At 29.9% G+C, this 15,034-nt stretch overlaps 1 protein-coding gene across 1 annotated transcript in view; it reads right to left on the bottom strand.

Moving 5' to 3' along the window:
- LOC145327047 (uncharacterized) overlaps nt 1-13,237 on the bottom strand; it is a 56,538-nt gene extending 43,301 nt beyond the window's left edge. The window contains exon 1 of the mRNA XM_080170563.1: nt 13,076-13,237. Coding sequence (XP_080026689.1) covers nt 13,076-13,227 — 152 coding nt within the window. The 5' untranslated portion in view covers nt 13,228-13,237. The remainder of the gene's footprint in view (nt 1-13,075) is intronic.
- Nucleotides 13,238-15,034: the final 1,797 nt, after the last annotated feature.

Raw genomic sequence — 15,034 nt, 5'->3', positions numbered from 1 at the left:
GCAAGAGAATTTGCTAGATTTTATAGCACATCTACAATATAATTAGTAAAATTGCTTGATACAACGTCCAACAAATTTATTTAATTGTGGTACTGCTGTTCAAATTGCTGCTAAAATTGTGGATAATGTAATCATTGTAGGGATACTATTATCTTTTCCATCCATTTTGTCTTAGCAATAACATTCCAAAAGTCAAATTTTAATATTGATCAGAATTAGATTAGGCTTGAAATTTACCAAAGCAGTTAGACTTACCAATGCTTGTAGAGAAATACAATTTCTAAATTATCCCGAACCTATTTTATAAAGTAGTAACGTTTTTTTGTTTGTAGCTTAAGACATTTATAAACAATGAACCGATAAGTTATCCGATTAAGGGAAGTTTCACATAGGTCCTGTGATGATTATCTGGGCTATTCTATTTTAAGATTCAAGTCTTGGTATGGTTTTAGGCCATTTTTCTGCCATTTTAGTCTCCTTTTAATACAGAGCCCCTAGTTGTTAGGTGCACCAGTGATATATAATGTAGTATGACTCATTCTACCTTGCAAACTGCCTGAATTCTTATCAAGGACGTTTTGCCGGGCCTACATGCAATTATGATGAAATTCTACATGATATGAGTACATATACTTGTAAATATACATATGTCAGTGTTACTATGTACAGCTAGGAGAAACCATGTGTAAATGTATGACTCACATGGTTCAGTAACATAATATTGCACTTTTTATTTATTTTCAACTCATTAAATGGATTAGGATTCTGTTTATTCTAAAATCTATGAAAATATGATTTCTACCTATGTTTATAACCAGCAAGATTATAAGGAAAAGGTAAAGCGTCGCAATTAAAGGAACCCTGCATGAAATACACCACTCTAACTGCTAAAAGACTGCCATAGGTAGACCCAATACTCAAAATTTGAAGCCTTTCAAAATTTTCATAAATCTAAAACGTCATTTTAAAATGCCTATAACTTTTTTGTTATTAAAGCTGGAGGCTTCAAATTATGGGTATTTGGTCTACAGAGAAGCTTCTCGCAGGCTTCCTTTGAAATAGCGCACATGGAAAACAGTTGTTTAAAATGTTTAGTATTAAAAATAGGGTAAATTTTAGCTTGGGCACATTTTGGTAAGTCAATTAAAAAACTTGTATTTAGAAGATCATATTAAAAGTACATACTACAATTCACATTTGTAGTAGAGAAGCTTCTCTATATTTATTTACTTCTTCAGTATGTCAATGGCAAAATAAGTTTATCCAGGGCTCGGCGACCGCGCATAAGCCACAATTTATACCCGCTAGAATGAAAAAAATTTTCTCATTAAGATGGATTGTCTGTTTAGGGACAGGTTTATACATCAAGCTAAGTTTAAAAGTTATAATATGACGATTTCACTGAGGCTTACACGCGGCTGTCGCGCAGCTGCCGAGCAAAGAATTCATCATCAATGAATACATGCTGCATTACTAATTCTACTTAGATCTTACTCAATTACTTAGTCCGTCGGGCTGTCTATAATGCTCAATGGAAATCAAATTTTGGTGCAAAATTTTTCGTTGAAGATTTTGCTGCAAATGTTCAACTTCTAAATAAATCTTTTTATCGGCATATACTGCTCTAGTAAACATAAATTTTCATGAGATAATTGTGTTTTAACATCTGCAATAAAGATTTCTATTAAACGATTATTACCTACTTCTTAATCCAATCACATTTTTCTTCCTTCTGACTAGCTATTCTTTCTTTGCTAATTGGAACCTAGCTACTTTTGAATTTTGTTATTCTTGTTTTATATTACAGCTTAACAACTTTTTGTCCATATTAATTTCAACTCTAAATTTGACAAACAAAAAATGTTAAACTTATCTTAAGCTTAAACTGTCAGTTTGATTAGTCTCATTGTATTAATTTATATTCATGATATTTATCTTATTATCTCAGGGATTAATAGAATGTTGATTAGGCCCTTTCTATAAACTTATTTTAAAATATCTTTTATTTTGGTTTTAGGGTTCAAGCTCTTCATGTTTAAGACGTTAATAATATTTTTGATAAAGATAATCATCCATAGCTCAAATATTTATGTTTCTGTAAAGTTATAAGATTAAAGATTGGAATGACGGATTACTACAAAACTTGTAAAAACTAAAAAGTTTATTTATTTATAGTTTTGAAATTATTTACCTATCCTTTTATTTGTTATCAATGAGTATGGCTTTAGAACAACTTAGTTTAATTTTACTATCATGATATCAGTTTAGGGAGAAGAATCACTATTAGGAGATGTTTGTTAATCGATCTAATTATGCAAAATTAAAATTTCAAAGTTGTTGACGTTGTTAGAAATCCTTTTTTATAAAGTAGTATAGATTTTTTTTGTCTAAAACTAAAGATCTCGTAAATTGATGGTCCGAATATATTTTGCTTTTCAGAGAAGCTTCTTAAATGTATTATTAGGGTGGTTTTAGACTTAATTTATGATATTCCCCGCCCTTCCCTAGAGGCTAGGGTTGAAGATGAAGATGACAGTATCCACAAGTACCAAGCAAAATAGACTGACAGTCATAGTGAAAATCTTTACAAGAGTATTTTAGATGCCCATCTCATATGACATCATTAGACAATCGAATCAAAAATAACTATGAAAATGACAGGAAAAAAAGTAGTTTAAACTTACAAACATACAAAAACATATCAATATTAAAATTTTCTGAATCTCTGTCCATATTCCCAGTTTCTTTGTTTGTAGTAGAGTAACAACTCTATAGATAAACAAATCCGTTAGTCATAAAAGTCAGTTTTTGATTTTTAGATATATGTGTTTTTTAGCAAAGCTTGTCTTACAACTAAGAAAGTAGGGTTGTTGATTGCCGATATTTGATTTTTTTTTATATTCTGTGATATAAATTGATCCATAATATCATAACAAGGATGACAACATCCATAAGTAGCGAAGCACAAAAAAATCGTGGATGGGACAACGTAAAAATAGATTTAATGTGCATTTATTAAAATCAAGAATAGATTTATTTTGTATGAAATGTATTTTTGCGACGATCATAGTAAATTACATAAAAGATGCTTATAACAATGGGAAAAATTATTTTGATACTCAAAAAAGTTTGAAAATTGGACCAAAAATTGGTAAATATGTAAACATATAAAAATAACCAAAAACCTGATAAAGGGCAGTCTGACCCCCATAAAATCGGACCATATACACTGAAGATATGGAGAAAAATGTAAAAAATACAAATTTCAGCATTCTTTCTTTTATTGGAGCTGAGTAAATGCCATTTCCCCCATAGAGTTACGGACTGACGGACACAGTGAATTATAGAGTAGCTTCGCTACTAAAAACAGTTGCCCCGTTAAAAGCCAACATCCTCAAAATAAAGATTTTAAAATGGATTTCTTTAACATTTTTGTATACTTTTGAGGGTAATTTTTATCTTTAACATGTATTTAGCTTCATCCATAAGACTGGGGGTCGGCAGCTGTCCTTTAAAGTGATTGGGATAGAATTTCTTTTTTTTCAATTATTTCTTATTTAGAAAAATTATTAAATCTACCTTAAACTGTTTTTCATTATAATTAATGCATAAATCACTTAAGAAATTGTTATTCTATCAGAATCAATTTTTAAAAGTGGAGAAAAGTGCAAAACAAATGTTTTCCTCTTGATTTTCTTTTGATTTGCATAATGAAGTGGGCCAGTAAAAAATCAAAAAAGCATTTTACTTTAAAAATAATCTTTTTCTTTTATCATACGTGTTGCTTAGAAACAATGTACTGTAAAGCTGTACTTTATGGACTACCATAGACTAAATATCCAGGAAAATGTAGATTGCATAATGAAGTGGTTCAGGGTTTAATACTAGCAATTCAGTGTGCATTCTATTTCACATATTACCACATTAATGTTTGATTGTCATATAATTTTACAAAGATAAAATAAGTAATTAAACAAAAAGGTTGTTTGATAGCAAGAGTGAGATAAATTAATTTTTTTTACTATATTGTATTAGTGTGTAAAATTCAGCAACTAGTAGCTAGTAAATTGTCCACTGACATAACACAAATCGTGTAATCATGTTTTACTATTCATTATCATTAATCGGTATCCCTTTATTTTAAATTTAAAGTAGGGATAAACTTCACGCCCAATTATGATAAACAAAAATACACCTTCCATATATTTAAATTATTGGAGGGAAAGTTGCTCTAAGTAATATAGATTTGATTATAATACCCACATTTTTAAAGCACAGGAATGTTAATAAAACTTTGGGTACAAGTACAATTTAGAGTCCAATGTCCTCTCCCTCCATGTGTTTTAACTTAATTCCCTATTCTTAACTGATATTCATTTTCTTGTTTCCTCTTGTTGACAACAAGGTGAAGAAATTTTGCAAAAATGCAAGTTTAGTCTATGCAAAAATATTTGTAAATTTTCTACAAATTGTAAGTAGAACACTCGCATCCTCTTTCCTGTTTGTCAAATTTAAAAAATATTGAGGTTCACGATATCCAGTGGGATTATAGCTCTCCGTTATGGGATAATAGTTTTATATGAGGGAGGGAGGTTTAGGAATTTGTGAACCACTAGAAAAAATCGTGTGATTCTTTCAAATATCTAGCATCTAGCAAAAAGTACTAGGCAATATCCTTTTCGTTTTTGATGGACCTCATGACCCAAGACCGACCTTTGCCTCACCTATAACCTAGCCACGCTCAGCCGAAGCCACCATCAGCTGCAAAATTTAAATTCAGTCACAACCGCGTGAAAATAATAAGAAGAAGGATAATTAAGTTTCTAGTGTGATAATGAAGGAAAATGTACTAGATTTCAGTTAAGATAAACAGGTTAAACAAGAGAATGCTTTAAAATTCTTGGAGCTCCGTAACCTAAATTAACATTTACATTTTAGTTTTTAGCATAATTCATCATGTATAAATTAAATTTTCGAGCTGTTATCATATCTCTTAAACATTGAAATAATGTCATAATAATGATAGATAATATCTAATATGATATTGATAAATTCTTTTTATCGCCTAACGATGAACTCTTTGCAAAAGTATAAAATTTATGAAATCCACAGTTGGGAATTATTGATTGTTTGAAGTAATTATTAAATTCCCTTGTTTTTATAGATTTTAATTTAGCTTTTTAGATAAAAAGGCAAATGTATTATAATTAGTTTGCATAAATAAACTGTTAAGAGATTAATTAATTGACTTAAATTGTCTGGATAAATGTATATTTTTTGGTCTAGTACTCAAATGGATTATTGAGATAAACCTAAATGTAATATGTTTTTTTTGCATTATTGCGACAAAAATCTCGTTTAATCCTACTCGTTATTACCTCACCCCCATCGATCATGGCAGGTGTCCAAAATTTTATCACCGTTGTTAAATTACAGTTAAAATAATGGACACGAACACTCTGATTGACTTTTTATCCTGATATATTAGACTACCAGCCCTTTGACCATTGTCTTAAAGTCCTAAATGTGCATTGTAATGAGTTGCAATTGATTTGGGCCAATGCATTCCCCCTTCCCTATCCCCGGGTAGTTTTATTAATAATCACGGGAAATTTTGTTTGAACTTTCAAAGAACTTTAAAACTAATAGTAAAACATCTGTTCTGTAACACTATATATATATTAGTGAATCTAACTCTCTTATGTTATCAATTAAATCTACAAATTTTAGTGGATTTTTTCCTCATTTAAGTTGTACTTTTCCCTGTAAAAAGATACTGGTATAAGTCAATAAAAGATAAATAAACCTTCCCCCAAAACTTAAGTCACACATAAAAGAATTTTTAAAGTTGCTGATTAAGTAGCAGTTTAGTTTATCACCATTTGCCTATCCTTGCAACTCTGAAGTTCCATACTGTTTGATTATTTTTAAGTTTGATTCATATTTTTATTGATTTATTAGTACGTTTATTTACTTCTGTAATTATGATCAGGCAGTAGCAAAGCACCTGGAGGAAAACTATTTTTCCTTTAATTACTTCTCTATTTAAAAAATAATTGAAATGAATATTTTTCAGTATTGAAAGTACACAAGCTCAATAGCAGCAAAGTTCTATTCTTAATTCGTAATTTATGTTTTTATTTGACTGGCAGAAAAGTTGTAGGCGAAATAGTTTTTTTTTCTATGAAGTGTCATTGTAGGAAAGGCTGTAATAAAAGGAAAAAAGAGCGAAATTGTAACTAAATCAACATCAAATTATTATTTCCAATTTTTTTCTTCCTGTAGAAAATAATCTTTGCCTGCAAAGATTTACACAAGGTGCTGATAACTTCACCTCTAGGGCCCATAAGAGGAGTCACAAAAAAAGAATCCCAACCATTTGTGATAATGTGAAAAGAAAAGAAAAGTGTATAAATGATAAGTCTAGTAAAAAATATTACTGCCAAACTTTCCTCTTATAGAGTATGAAGCCAACTCCACCAAGAAAACACCTACATGGACAATTAAGAAACTTCCCAAAAATGCACAAATACCATAATTGAAAAGTATTTAAAATGCAAAACTAATCTGGCTATAAAAATTGCATATGCTAGTTTTAAGAAAAGCCTAATAACTATATAGAATCGTTATATTAGAATCGTTTCAGAAAAGCAAAACCATTTTTTGATGGATTGAAAGAATGGGAAAATAAAGAATACTGACTCAACAACATAGTATTTGTAATGCAAAATATGTCTGGCTGTAAAATAATTGCATATACCTGCCAAATCATGAAACATTGACGGATATTCAGCAACATCTTTAATACATTTAAAGCTTAATATATTCGTGTTTATTTACAGATGCTTATCTTTAGGCCATAAAATTAATCTCTTACATTTTTTACGAAGATTTTCTCCAAATCATATTTGTTGATGTTTCTGTTGTTCGTCTGTAATGCTTACGTGTTTCTATATTCCGGTGTATTTTAACCTTTTCCTGTTCCTTATTATGTGTATGTACATTTTACTTTTCTTATGATTCTTTCCAATCCCTTTTATCTACACTAGTAGCTGCGCCCCTAGATCATTCATATATGAATTACAATTCTTAAATTTTATTTTCTAACATGTTTGTCCCATGTTTGATGATACAAGTTCTTTCCCTTTCTGTGGTTGTATGTCTGAATGTCTTTGCATTACACATCTGTTGATACAAAGAGGAACCACCCTGACAACTTTGTGAAAGAAAGTCAAGCAAGACAATAATATCCATTAGTAGTGCAGAAAAAAATAAATATGTTTTTTTTCAAACAAACAATGAAATTGTTGACTTGGTTTCAGAAGCAAACTCTGTTGTAGAATCAACACGGTTCTGAAAGGGTACTATCATTACATTTTTGGATTTCTTGCAAATGTATTACGTGGCGAATTTATAAAAAGAGAAATTATGCTTAAAAGACCACAAAAAAACTTCGATTTTTTTCTAAATTAAGGAGGGGGTTTAAAACTAACCCCTTCTCCCTTATTTTTGATTTTTTAAAAAAATTAAGCGGGGGGGTGCTCCAGTCTTCAAATGTTACAAGCACCAAAAACCTTCCTTCGAAACAGGAATAAGGTATAACCAACAAGCAAAATAAATCTAAAATAATATTTGGGGGGCAAATGGAGAGGTCGTCAATTTTACGATGTGTTGCCCCCAATGACAGTTTCGTGATTTTTTCCCGAATTAATTTCGTTATTGGTATAAGCTGCCTTCGAAATATCTATAATGCTGTTTTTTCTAGAAAGGCCATTGGAACATTTTCAACAAAAAGGATATTGTAGTCAAATCTTGCAAAAAGAAAGTTTAAAGAACGGGTAAAAGAAATTATGTTTCCTTTTTTACAATAAAACATTTCCAGTTAACCTTTACATTTGTGATAAATGAATTTGAATATGTCAAAACTATTTTTGTTTAAATTCAAATTTATTGTTTTATTATTGCAGCTACTCTGTTCTAACTAAGTTTTTTTTCTGTTTCAGAATAACAAAGGTTATAACAAGCATTATATCAACATTTTAGGGCTTTATGACAAAGTTCTTACAATCAAGCGGTTGATTAGGTTAAGCTTCTTTGAGAATAACAAGAGGGGATTAAGCACATGAAAATGTTAAGTGTTATTAATTGGTTTTACCAATTATTGCTTTCTCATAAATTGTTAATTTCATAAAATCAGATCTAGGGTTGAAAGTTGGAAAAAAGTAAAGGTAAATGTTTGCTCCTTGAATGGATAAAGAATCTGAAAATGGTTGATTTAATCAGGATTATCTTTTACTTTTTAAATTAAAGGAATAAACCAGTGCAGTGCAGGTGGTTAAAGTGGTCCCAGTTTTATTTTTCTATTGCATTTAATACATTTATCTGTGTATCAATATTCTGCACTCTTCTACGAATAATTCAAATTCTTGTATAGCCACCCTATTTTAAAGATCGAGTGTAGACAGTTGAGAAAAATCCGCAGGTCATTCAATACAACAAAAATTATTTTATCAGCCATAAGAAAATATGCATAATAAAGTGACTAAATGTGAAAATTTACAGAACCCTTAATATTAGTCAAGGGCAAGACTTGGTCCTTGCAGCAAGTTGCAGAGTTGTTAATTGGTTTGAAAGGGCAAAAGTAAATAAAATACTGTATCATGGATTTGTGATTTCTATAACAAATTTTGTTGTTTTGTGGAAAGATGTGAAATTATTTTCTCCAAAGGGCAGATATCTAGGAAAATCAAATGGCAAGGGAAAACATGAATTTAACCCTAAAAGCATTTTTTTTCAGGGTTGTTTTTTATAAGGAAATCAAACTGCACAATATTTTACAGATAGAATGTGTAAAATATACTTTTATAGCTTCCATGGTTTTTCTCTATGAAGTAAGGGGTTAAATATAAGCAACCTATGATTGTCCTAAGAATTGAAATCCTGTTATGTTTTCATATATTTTACATGCATACTTTCATAAGAAATATTAAACCTTATTAAACAACTTTACAACTTACATTTTCCACAGCTTGATAAATATTATTTTAATAAAACTTTATCTCTTCGTCAAAGGAATTATCATTTAGACAAAATATTTTGTTTTAATTACATATTAAATTGTTAATGGTTATTAATCATATTTTAATTTGTATGTTTTGTCTCCTAGAAGATCTATGAAAGTTTAGTAAGAGTTCAAGAAAGATTTAGGGTATGGTTAGGTGCGATAATTCTCCTAGAAAATAGTCCTCCCGCCTTAATTTTTTTGTCAAAATAAAACTAAATGTGTGTGTTGGGTAGGGAGATGGGACTCTTAGAAAATTTAACATCCCCCCAAAATTTGAAGGAAATCCCCCCAACTAACTCTAATGGCGAAGGAAAATAGGACATATTTTTTTAAAAATCATTGGCTCCTCCAAGTAATCTTTAATAACACAAGTTTGGGAAAGAATACTTTTTTTTCTGAACGTAAAAATTTCCCCTAAAAGTGCAACATTCAATTTGAGTAAAATTTTTGTTTACACTATAAATAGCTAACTGAGCATTTTATATTGAAAATCATTTACTTTTTATTAATATCAAATTACTACAGAAAAATGAATGAAGAAATTTTTACTTTAAAGTTCAATTCAGAAATAAACAAGTTGAAAGTATGAAAATTCGAAAAATTTTATAACAAGTCATATCAAATGGTTATTTCGACATTTGATAAAGAGCTGCCAAACTATTATAAAAGCTTAGTTTTCGGAATTGAATTTAACAATAGTTAGAAGCATTACAAATAAAATAACGCCATTCTAAAAATGACCTATATTTGAGGAGAGAAGAACAAACATTTCATGATTTACAAAAAAAAATATTGTCTTTTTACAACTCTTTCATATTTTAGAGATAAAATTTTCATTTCCGATTTGAAGATTGGTGAAATTTTAAGTCTCCTAGATTTTTTTGTTGGTAAAACATGCAAAATTATTCATACAATGTTTTCAAAATAGAAAACAGCAAGTTAACAAAAATATCTTTCCAAAGAAATGAGGAATTATTTTATGCCAAATCGATTTGTGAGGTATGAAGAAATCCGAAATTTACGACAAAAAAATTTTGTCGTCACGTTTAGCTTAAAAAGGTTTGTTTAAGTTTTGAAGAAAAAAAAAATTACTCTTGGTGGATTGATCTTCTTAATAGCATAAAATCTACCTGTGACAATTTAAATAACCATTAAAATCAAACACATGTTGTTTTAGTTTTACTGTTAGGTATTGTTATTTAAGGTGAATAAAGTTAGAACAACTGCCATACTCAGGTAATACGATGACTCCCCCCCCCCCCCCCCCCCTCCACACTAAATAACCCTAGGTTAGTTAGGGTTTATAACGTGGAGAAACATTGCTTGTTATACTATGGTTGTATTACTTATCTGTACATAAAAATCCAATACAACAACACCAATGTAAGAACGTCAATATTATAAATGTATTTATCAGACTGTGTAATTTGCTTCTAGTTTTCATTTCTCATAGTAAAAACTTAATGATATTTGAGAACTTAATTACTAGTTAAGGTTTTTTTCTAAATGCGTAGCGTTTCTAAAAGCGATCTCATTCATTGCTTCTGTCTTAGTTTCTTCATTCAAATATTGTTTTGTAAGGTTTTGTAAAGTTGCTTATGCTTTTATGCTTAAATTATTCTTTCTCTATTGACCAAAAAAATATTTTTTTGTTATTTTCACAAATTTAGCAGTGCAGCTTTGTATGTATTTGTTCTAGTGTCGGTGCTAATCGTACAATGACTTTGTCTACTTAAGACACGGCTGTGTACCTATAATTATTAGTATTACAGATGTTCAGGAATTCAGAGATAAGGTAATGTAAGATAAATCTTCATCCGAATTTAAACATAAAAGAAGTCTTAATGAGATTGAAAAAATCATTAGGATTTGTTCATATTTGATAGAACTATCCTCAATCTCTGACAAATGACCAACTATGGTTATTAAATCTAGTTTTTTCTAGTGATTAAAAAGAGTTGTAGATTGTTTCAATTACAGAAATATTTTTACTGCATACTGAAACCTCGTTTGACTAATTTACAATTACTGACATTGTTTGTTTACTTTTCTTATTCATTATTATGTAAAACTTCTCTGTATCAGTGTGCATACATTCGCATATTCATCTTTTATTTGAGCCAGTTAATAATAAGCTACTCTTAAAAATATATTTCTAAAGTGTTGGTCCCATGACCTATGAGCAGAACACTTACTCAATGATTCACTTTGTCCGTGAGTCTGTCCAGTGAAAGGAATTCAATTTTCCAATATGCTTTAAAAATCACAACATACTTTTTCAGACCGTGCGCCTATTTCACTGCAGCCTTGGAGAATTAAATTTTGAGAGAATAATGTATCTTCGCAGATACTATTTATATTTTTTTAGTGATCAATGCAATAACCTTCAAACATCAGTCAGTCTGTTTGCGATCCTTGTTACTGATATGTAATAACTTCTACATATATTTTCTCTACTCATGGATGTTGACATCCATGTTTAGATTTAAATTTCCCTTTCAAAAATTTATTTAGGACCGTTTATTTCTAAAGCTTTACAAAAGTCTGATTATAAGTGAATATGACAAACGTACAAACTTGCAGAGAAGAATGTTCCTTAAAATGAATTTCATAATTAAGATTCATAGATTGTATCTTGACATCATATGATTTATCTACAGAAATATAATTACAATGTCACTATAAAAGAAGAGATATGACAGTATCCATTTTTTACGTCTTTGTAAAAAGATTATTTTTTTTCTCCAATAAATTCTTTATGACATAAAATAATTTGTATGGTATAAAAGACCTCTAAAACATTGCTCTTAAAACGTTTGTCTGTAAGTCAATTTATGATATAAAGCATTTAAAGTAAGCATAAGCTAAAAAATATAACTATAAATAAAAAAAAAATATATATTTTGCTGTACACTAAAAGCAAAATTGCACTGTATTTTAAACATAAATTTTGTTTTTTTCAAAAAGTTTTGCCACAGTTGCTCTAGTTAGGAAAAGCGTGAGAGGGGTGGTGGGAGTTATAAAGAAATTGGAAAGACCTGCCTTTCCTTATTCATTCAAAGGCCCAGAATACCCTGAGAATGCGCCTAAAAGGGATAAAACATATATTTTTTATCCCTGTAAAAGTTATAAGTGTTGTTTAGGATAATTAATTCATTGTCTAATCCCTGTATCCATGACATCGCCCAACATTTATGAAAAGAAATCAATGACTGCACAAGTTTTCATTGTGAAATTCTGATTGACGTTGGTTTACAGCTTTGTAGGGTATATCAGGGATGGAGGAAATAAAACAATGGAAGACAAAATGATTTCTTCCTATTCAAATGGGTAAAATTTTGCCTTTAGTAGCTAACAATATTAGAAGGAAGACCGGTGTTTAAATTTTAAAAATTTCCTTATAATGATAAAAAAAAAACTACACGGAATTTTTATATCATTGTTGCCCTGTTCATTTATTTAAATTTTATATTCCATACATTCATTTTTGTACATTATATACTTTATAATCATACTAGCGGCTTCGCCCCTAGCCTCTAGGGGCTTTGCCCCAAGAGGTATAATTACATCTTCTATTACTTACCCAGCAGAACGCACAAATTTTCGCACCTACTCAGCAGGAAAACATTTTCTCGATTAAATAACGAATTCGCAAAATTCGTAAAAAAAATAGTCTAATGTATTCTCAAGAAAATTACTACTGGTGCTGCTCATAGTCTAATGTGTTCTCAAGAAAATTATTTTCATTTTTGGGGGGGTTGGGGGTGTCCCACCCCCCCAAGAAAATAGCTTAAAACCACCACAGGACCGATAGGTAGATACCCTGAAGAGTAGAATCCGATCGGTTCAGTGGTTACTGAGATATAAGGGACGGACAGACAGACGGACAGACATCGTTCTACTTTGTATTATAGATTATACATATCTTTTGTAATAAACTAAAATTTCATGTATAGACTTTAGGGATTATTTTACCCCCAACAAATATCTTTCTCTCATGAAAATTCTTACCTGTTTCCTTTATGAATCTTATAGCAGCAAATCAATGAAATGAAAAGGGTGATGATACACATGACGAGAGTGGGCAGGATGACCGCTAGCACACTCTCCTCCTCACCTCCACCACCCTTCTCCGCCCCTTTTGCTTCTTTATCCTTGTCCATTTTATATTTTCATTCTGAAACGATATTTATAGTTTTATTTCTGATTTAGAATGAAGCAAGTTGTCTACTACATATATTTCCTTTTTATTTTCATCGGTCTTAGAAATAGATTAAACATTGTTTTTAAGTGAAATCACTGTATTGGTCTTGGGAATTTAGATTATTAAGACCAAATCTACTATAAATATTTTAAAATGTCTTTTAAACGACACATATTTATCGCTTGTCTATACAGTGTCAAAAAATTTTTAATTGGTAAAAGCTAGTTCTTTCCCTATGGAATGAAATATATCATTCTTGTTTAAAAGATTTTTATCAATAAATTATCCATAATTTTGTTTCAATATTTCAATTTAAAAATGGAAAACCTGTAAAATTTAAAATTGTACATATCATTTGCATTTGATTATGCATTGGTAAATCTTGTTTTAAAAGGCATTTTACTTAGTTTGTATCGGTAGGTTTTGGTCCTATTTATTGTAGCGGCAAAAAGGCATCTCCCTAAACTCTTTTCTCTAAATAATCTAGCATAATTTTAAAATCTATAGGTATAATCGGAGGTAAATTAAACTAGTTTGGGCTTGGTAAAAAAACCCCGCGACTTTAGCATAATATACAGCCCTTCTGCTTTCGTCTAAGTTGTGACCACGTCATAACTAATGATGTTAACAGCCATAACTACTGATTCTATGTCAGACGCGCAACATAAATAGTAAGAATAAGGTGCATGCACATTTATGACTCTCAGTCAATAGGCATGAAATCCAATAGTTGGTTATCTGGGATGTTAGTGCCCTTTGTTATAAACTATTCCCAGAGTTAATGTAAGGTTATCTTAAAGGGTTAGAACCAGTTGCATGTTAACACATTCTAAGCAAAGAAATTAACGCGCATACTTCCCAGCTAAACTCTCTGCGTGCGCCTATAGTTATAACTAGTCATTTTTAATCTTTTTACAAAAGAAGGTGTATCAACTTTTTTTTTTATAGCTAGCCGGTTCTTTTAGTAAGTAGTAGTATAATTGGCCATTTGTTTATTTTTTTATTTTTTTACTTTTTTTCAATTTTGCTTACAATGGATTCGTAATATTTTTCTGATTCTAAAGGTATATATAGAACCCATGTTTTTTATGTCTGTTTGAGAAAATATTTAGGTATAAAGTTTTTATTAAACCGAGGTTAAAAAAATAGATTTTTTCAATAATTACTCAACAGAATTTTAAAAGTAAGGTGTCAAATTAAAGATCTTACTATTTTTGTTCTTACTGGCCATTTTCTTCTTTTATTTTGTTGCGTTTTAGTACCTTAAAACCGACTTAATTATTTTTTTTAAAAACTTAAATTACTTAAAAAATAAGAGGTCTACAAAAAAAACCGATTGCATATCTGAATTCTATGAAAAATTTTACATCTACTACTTACTAAAAGAACCGGCTAGCTATAAAAAAAAGTTGATACACCTTCTTTAATTTTTTTATATGAGAATCAATACACATTAAATTAAGAAATGATTTTTTAACAATATAATATAATCAATATATCCCTGTACCCAAACATTCTAGTTTTATTTGAAGTAGCAAAAGTATCTTAAAATAGGTTTCTTCTGTATGTTTCATATTAATTGGATATACATATGTAGTTGTTTTAACGGTACCCCAATAACGCATATAGACCACGAACAAACTTTTAGGTGGTGCTCATTTTAGGTTAGTAATAAGTATGCAATATTGTACTATTGCTGAAAAGATATATTACAAAGGAATTTCCAGTATGGCTTCGAAACCGATTGATATCAGCTTCAGATTAGA

This window comes from Acartia tonsa, chromosome 1 (genome assembly GCF_053477335.1).
Source record: "Acartia tonsa isolate MP-2025a chromosome 1, ASM5347733v1, whole genome shotgun sequence".
In the NCBI taxonomy this organism is placed as follows: domain Eukaryota; kingdom Metazoa; phylum Arthropoda; class Copepoda; order Calanoida; family Acartiidae; genus Acartia; species Acartia tonsa.
The sequence above is the reverse complement of the archived record's forward strand: the minus strand, read 5'-3'. Positions and strand labels throughout refer to the sequence as shown.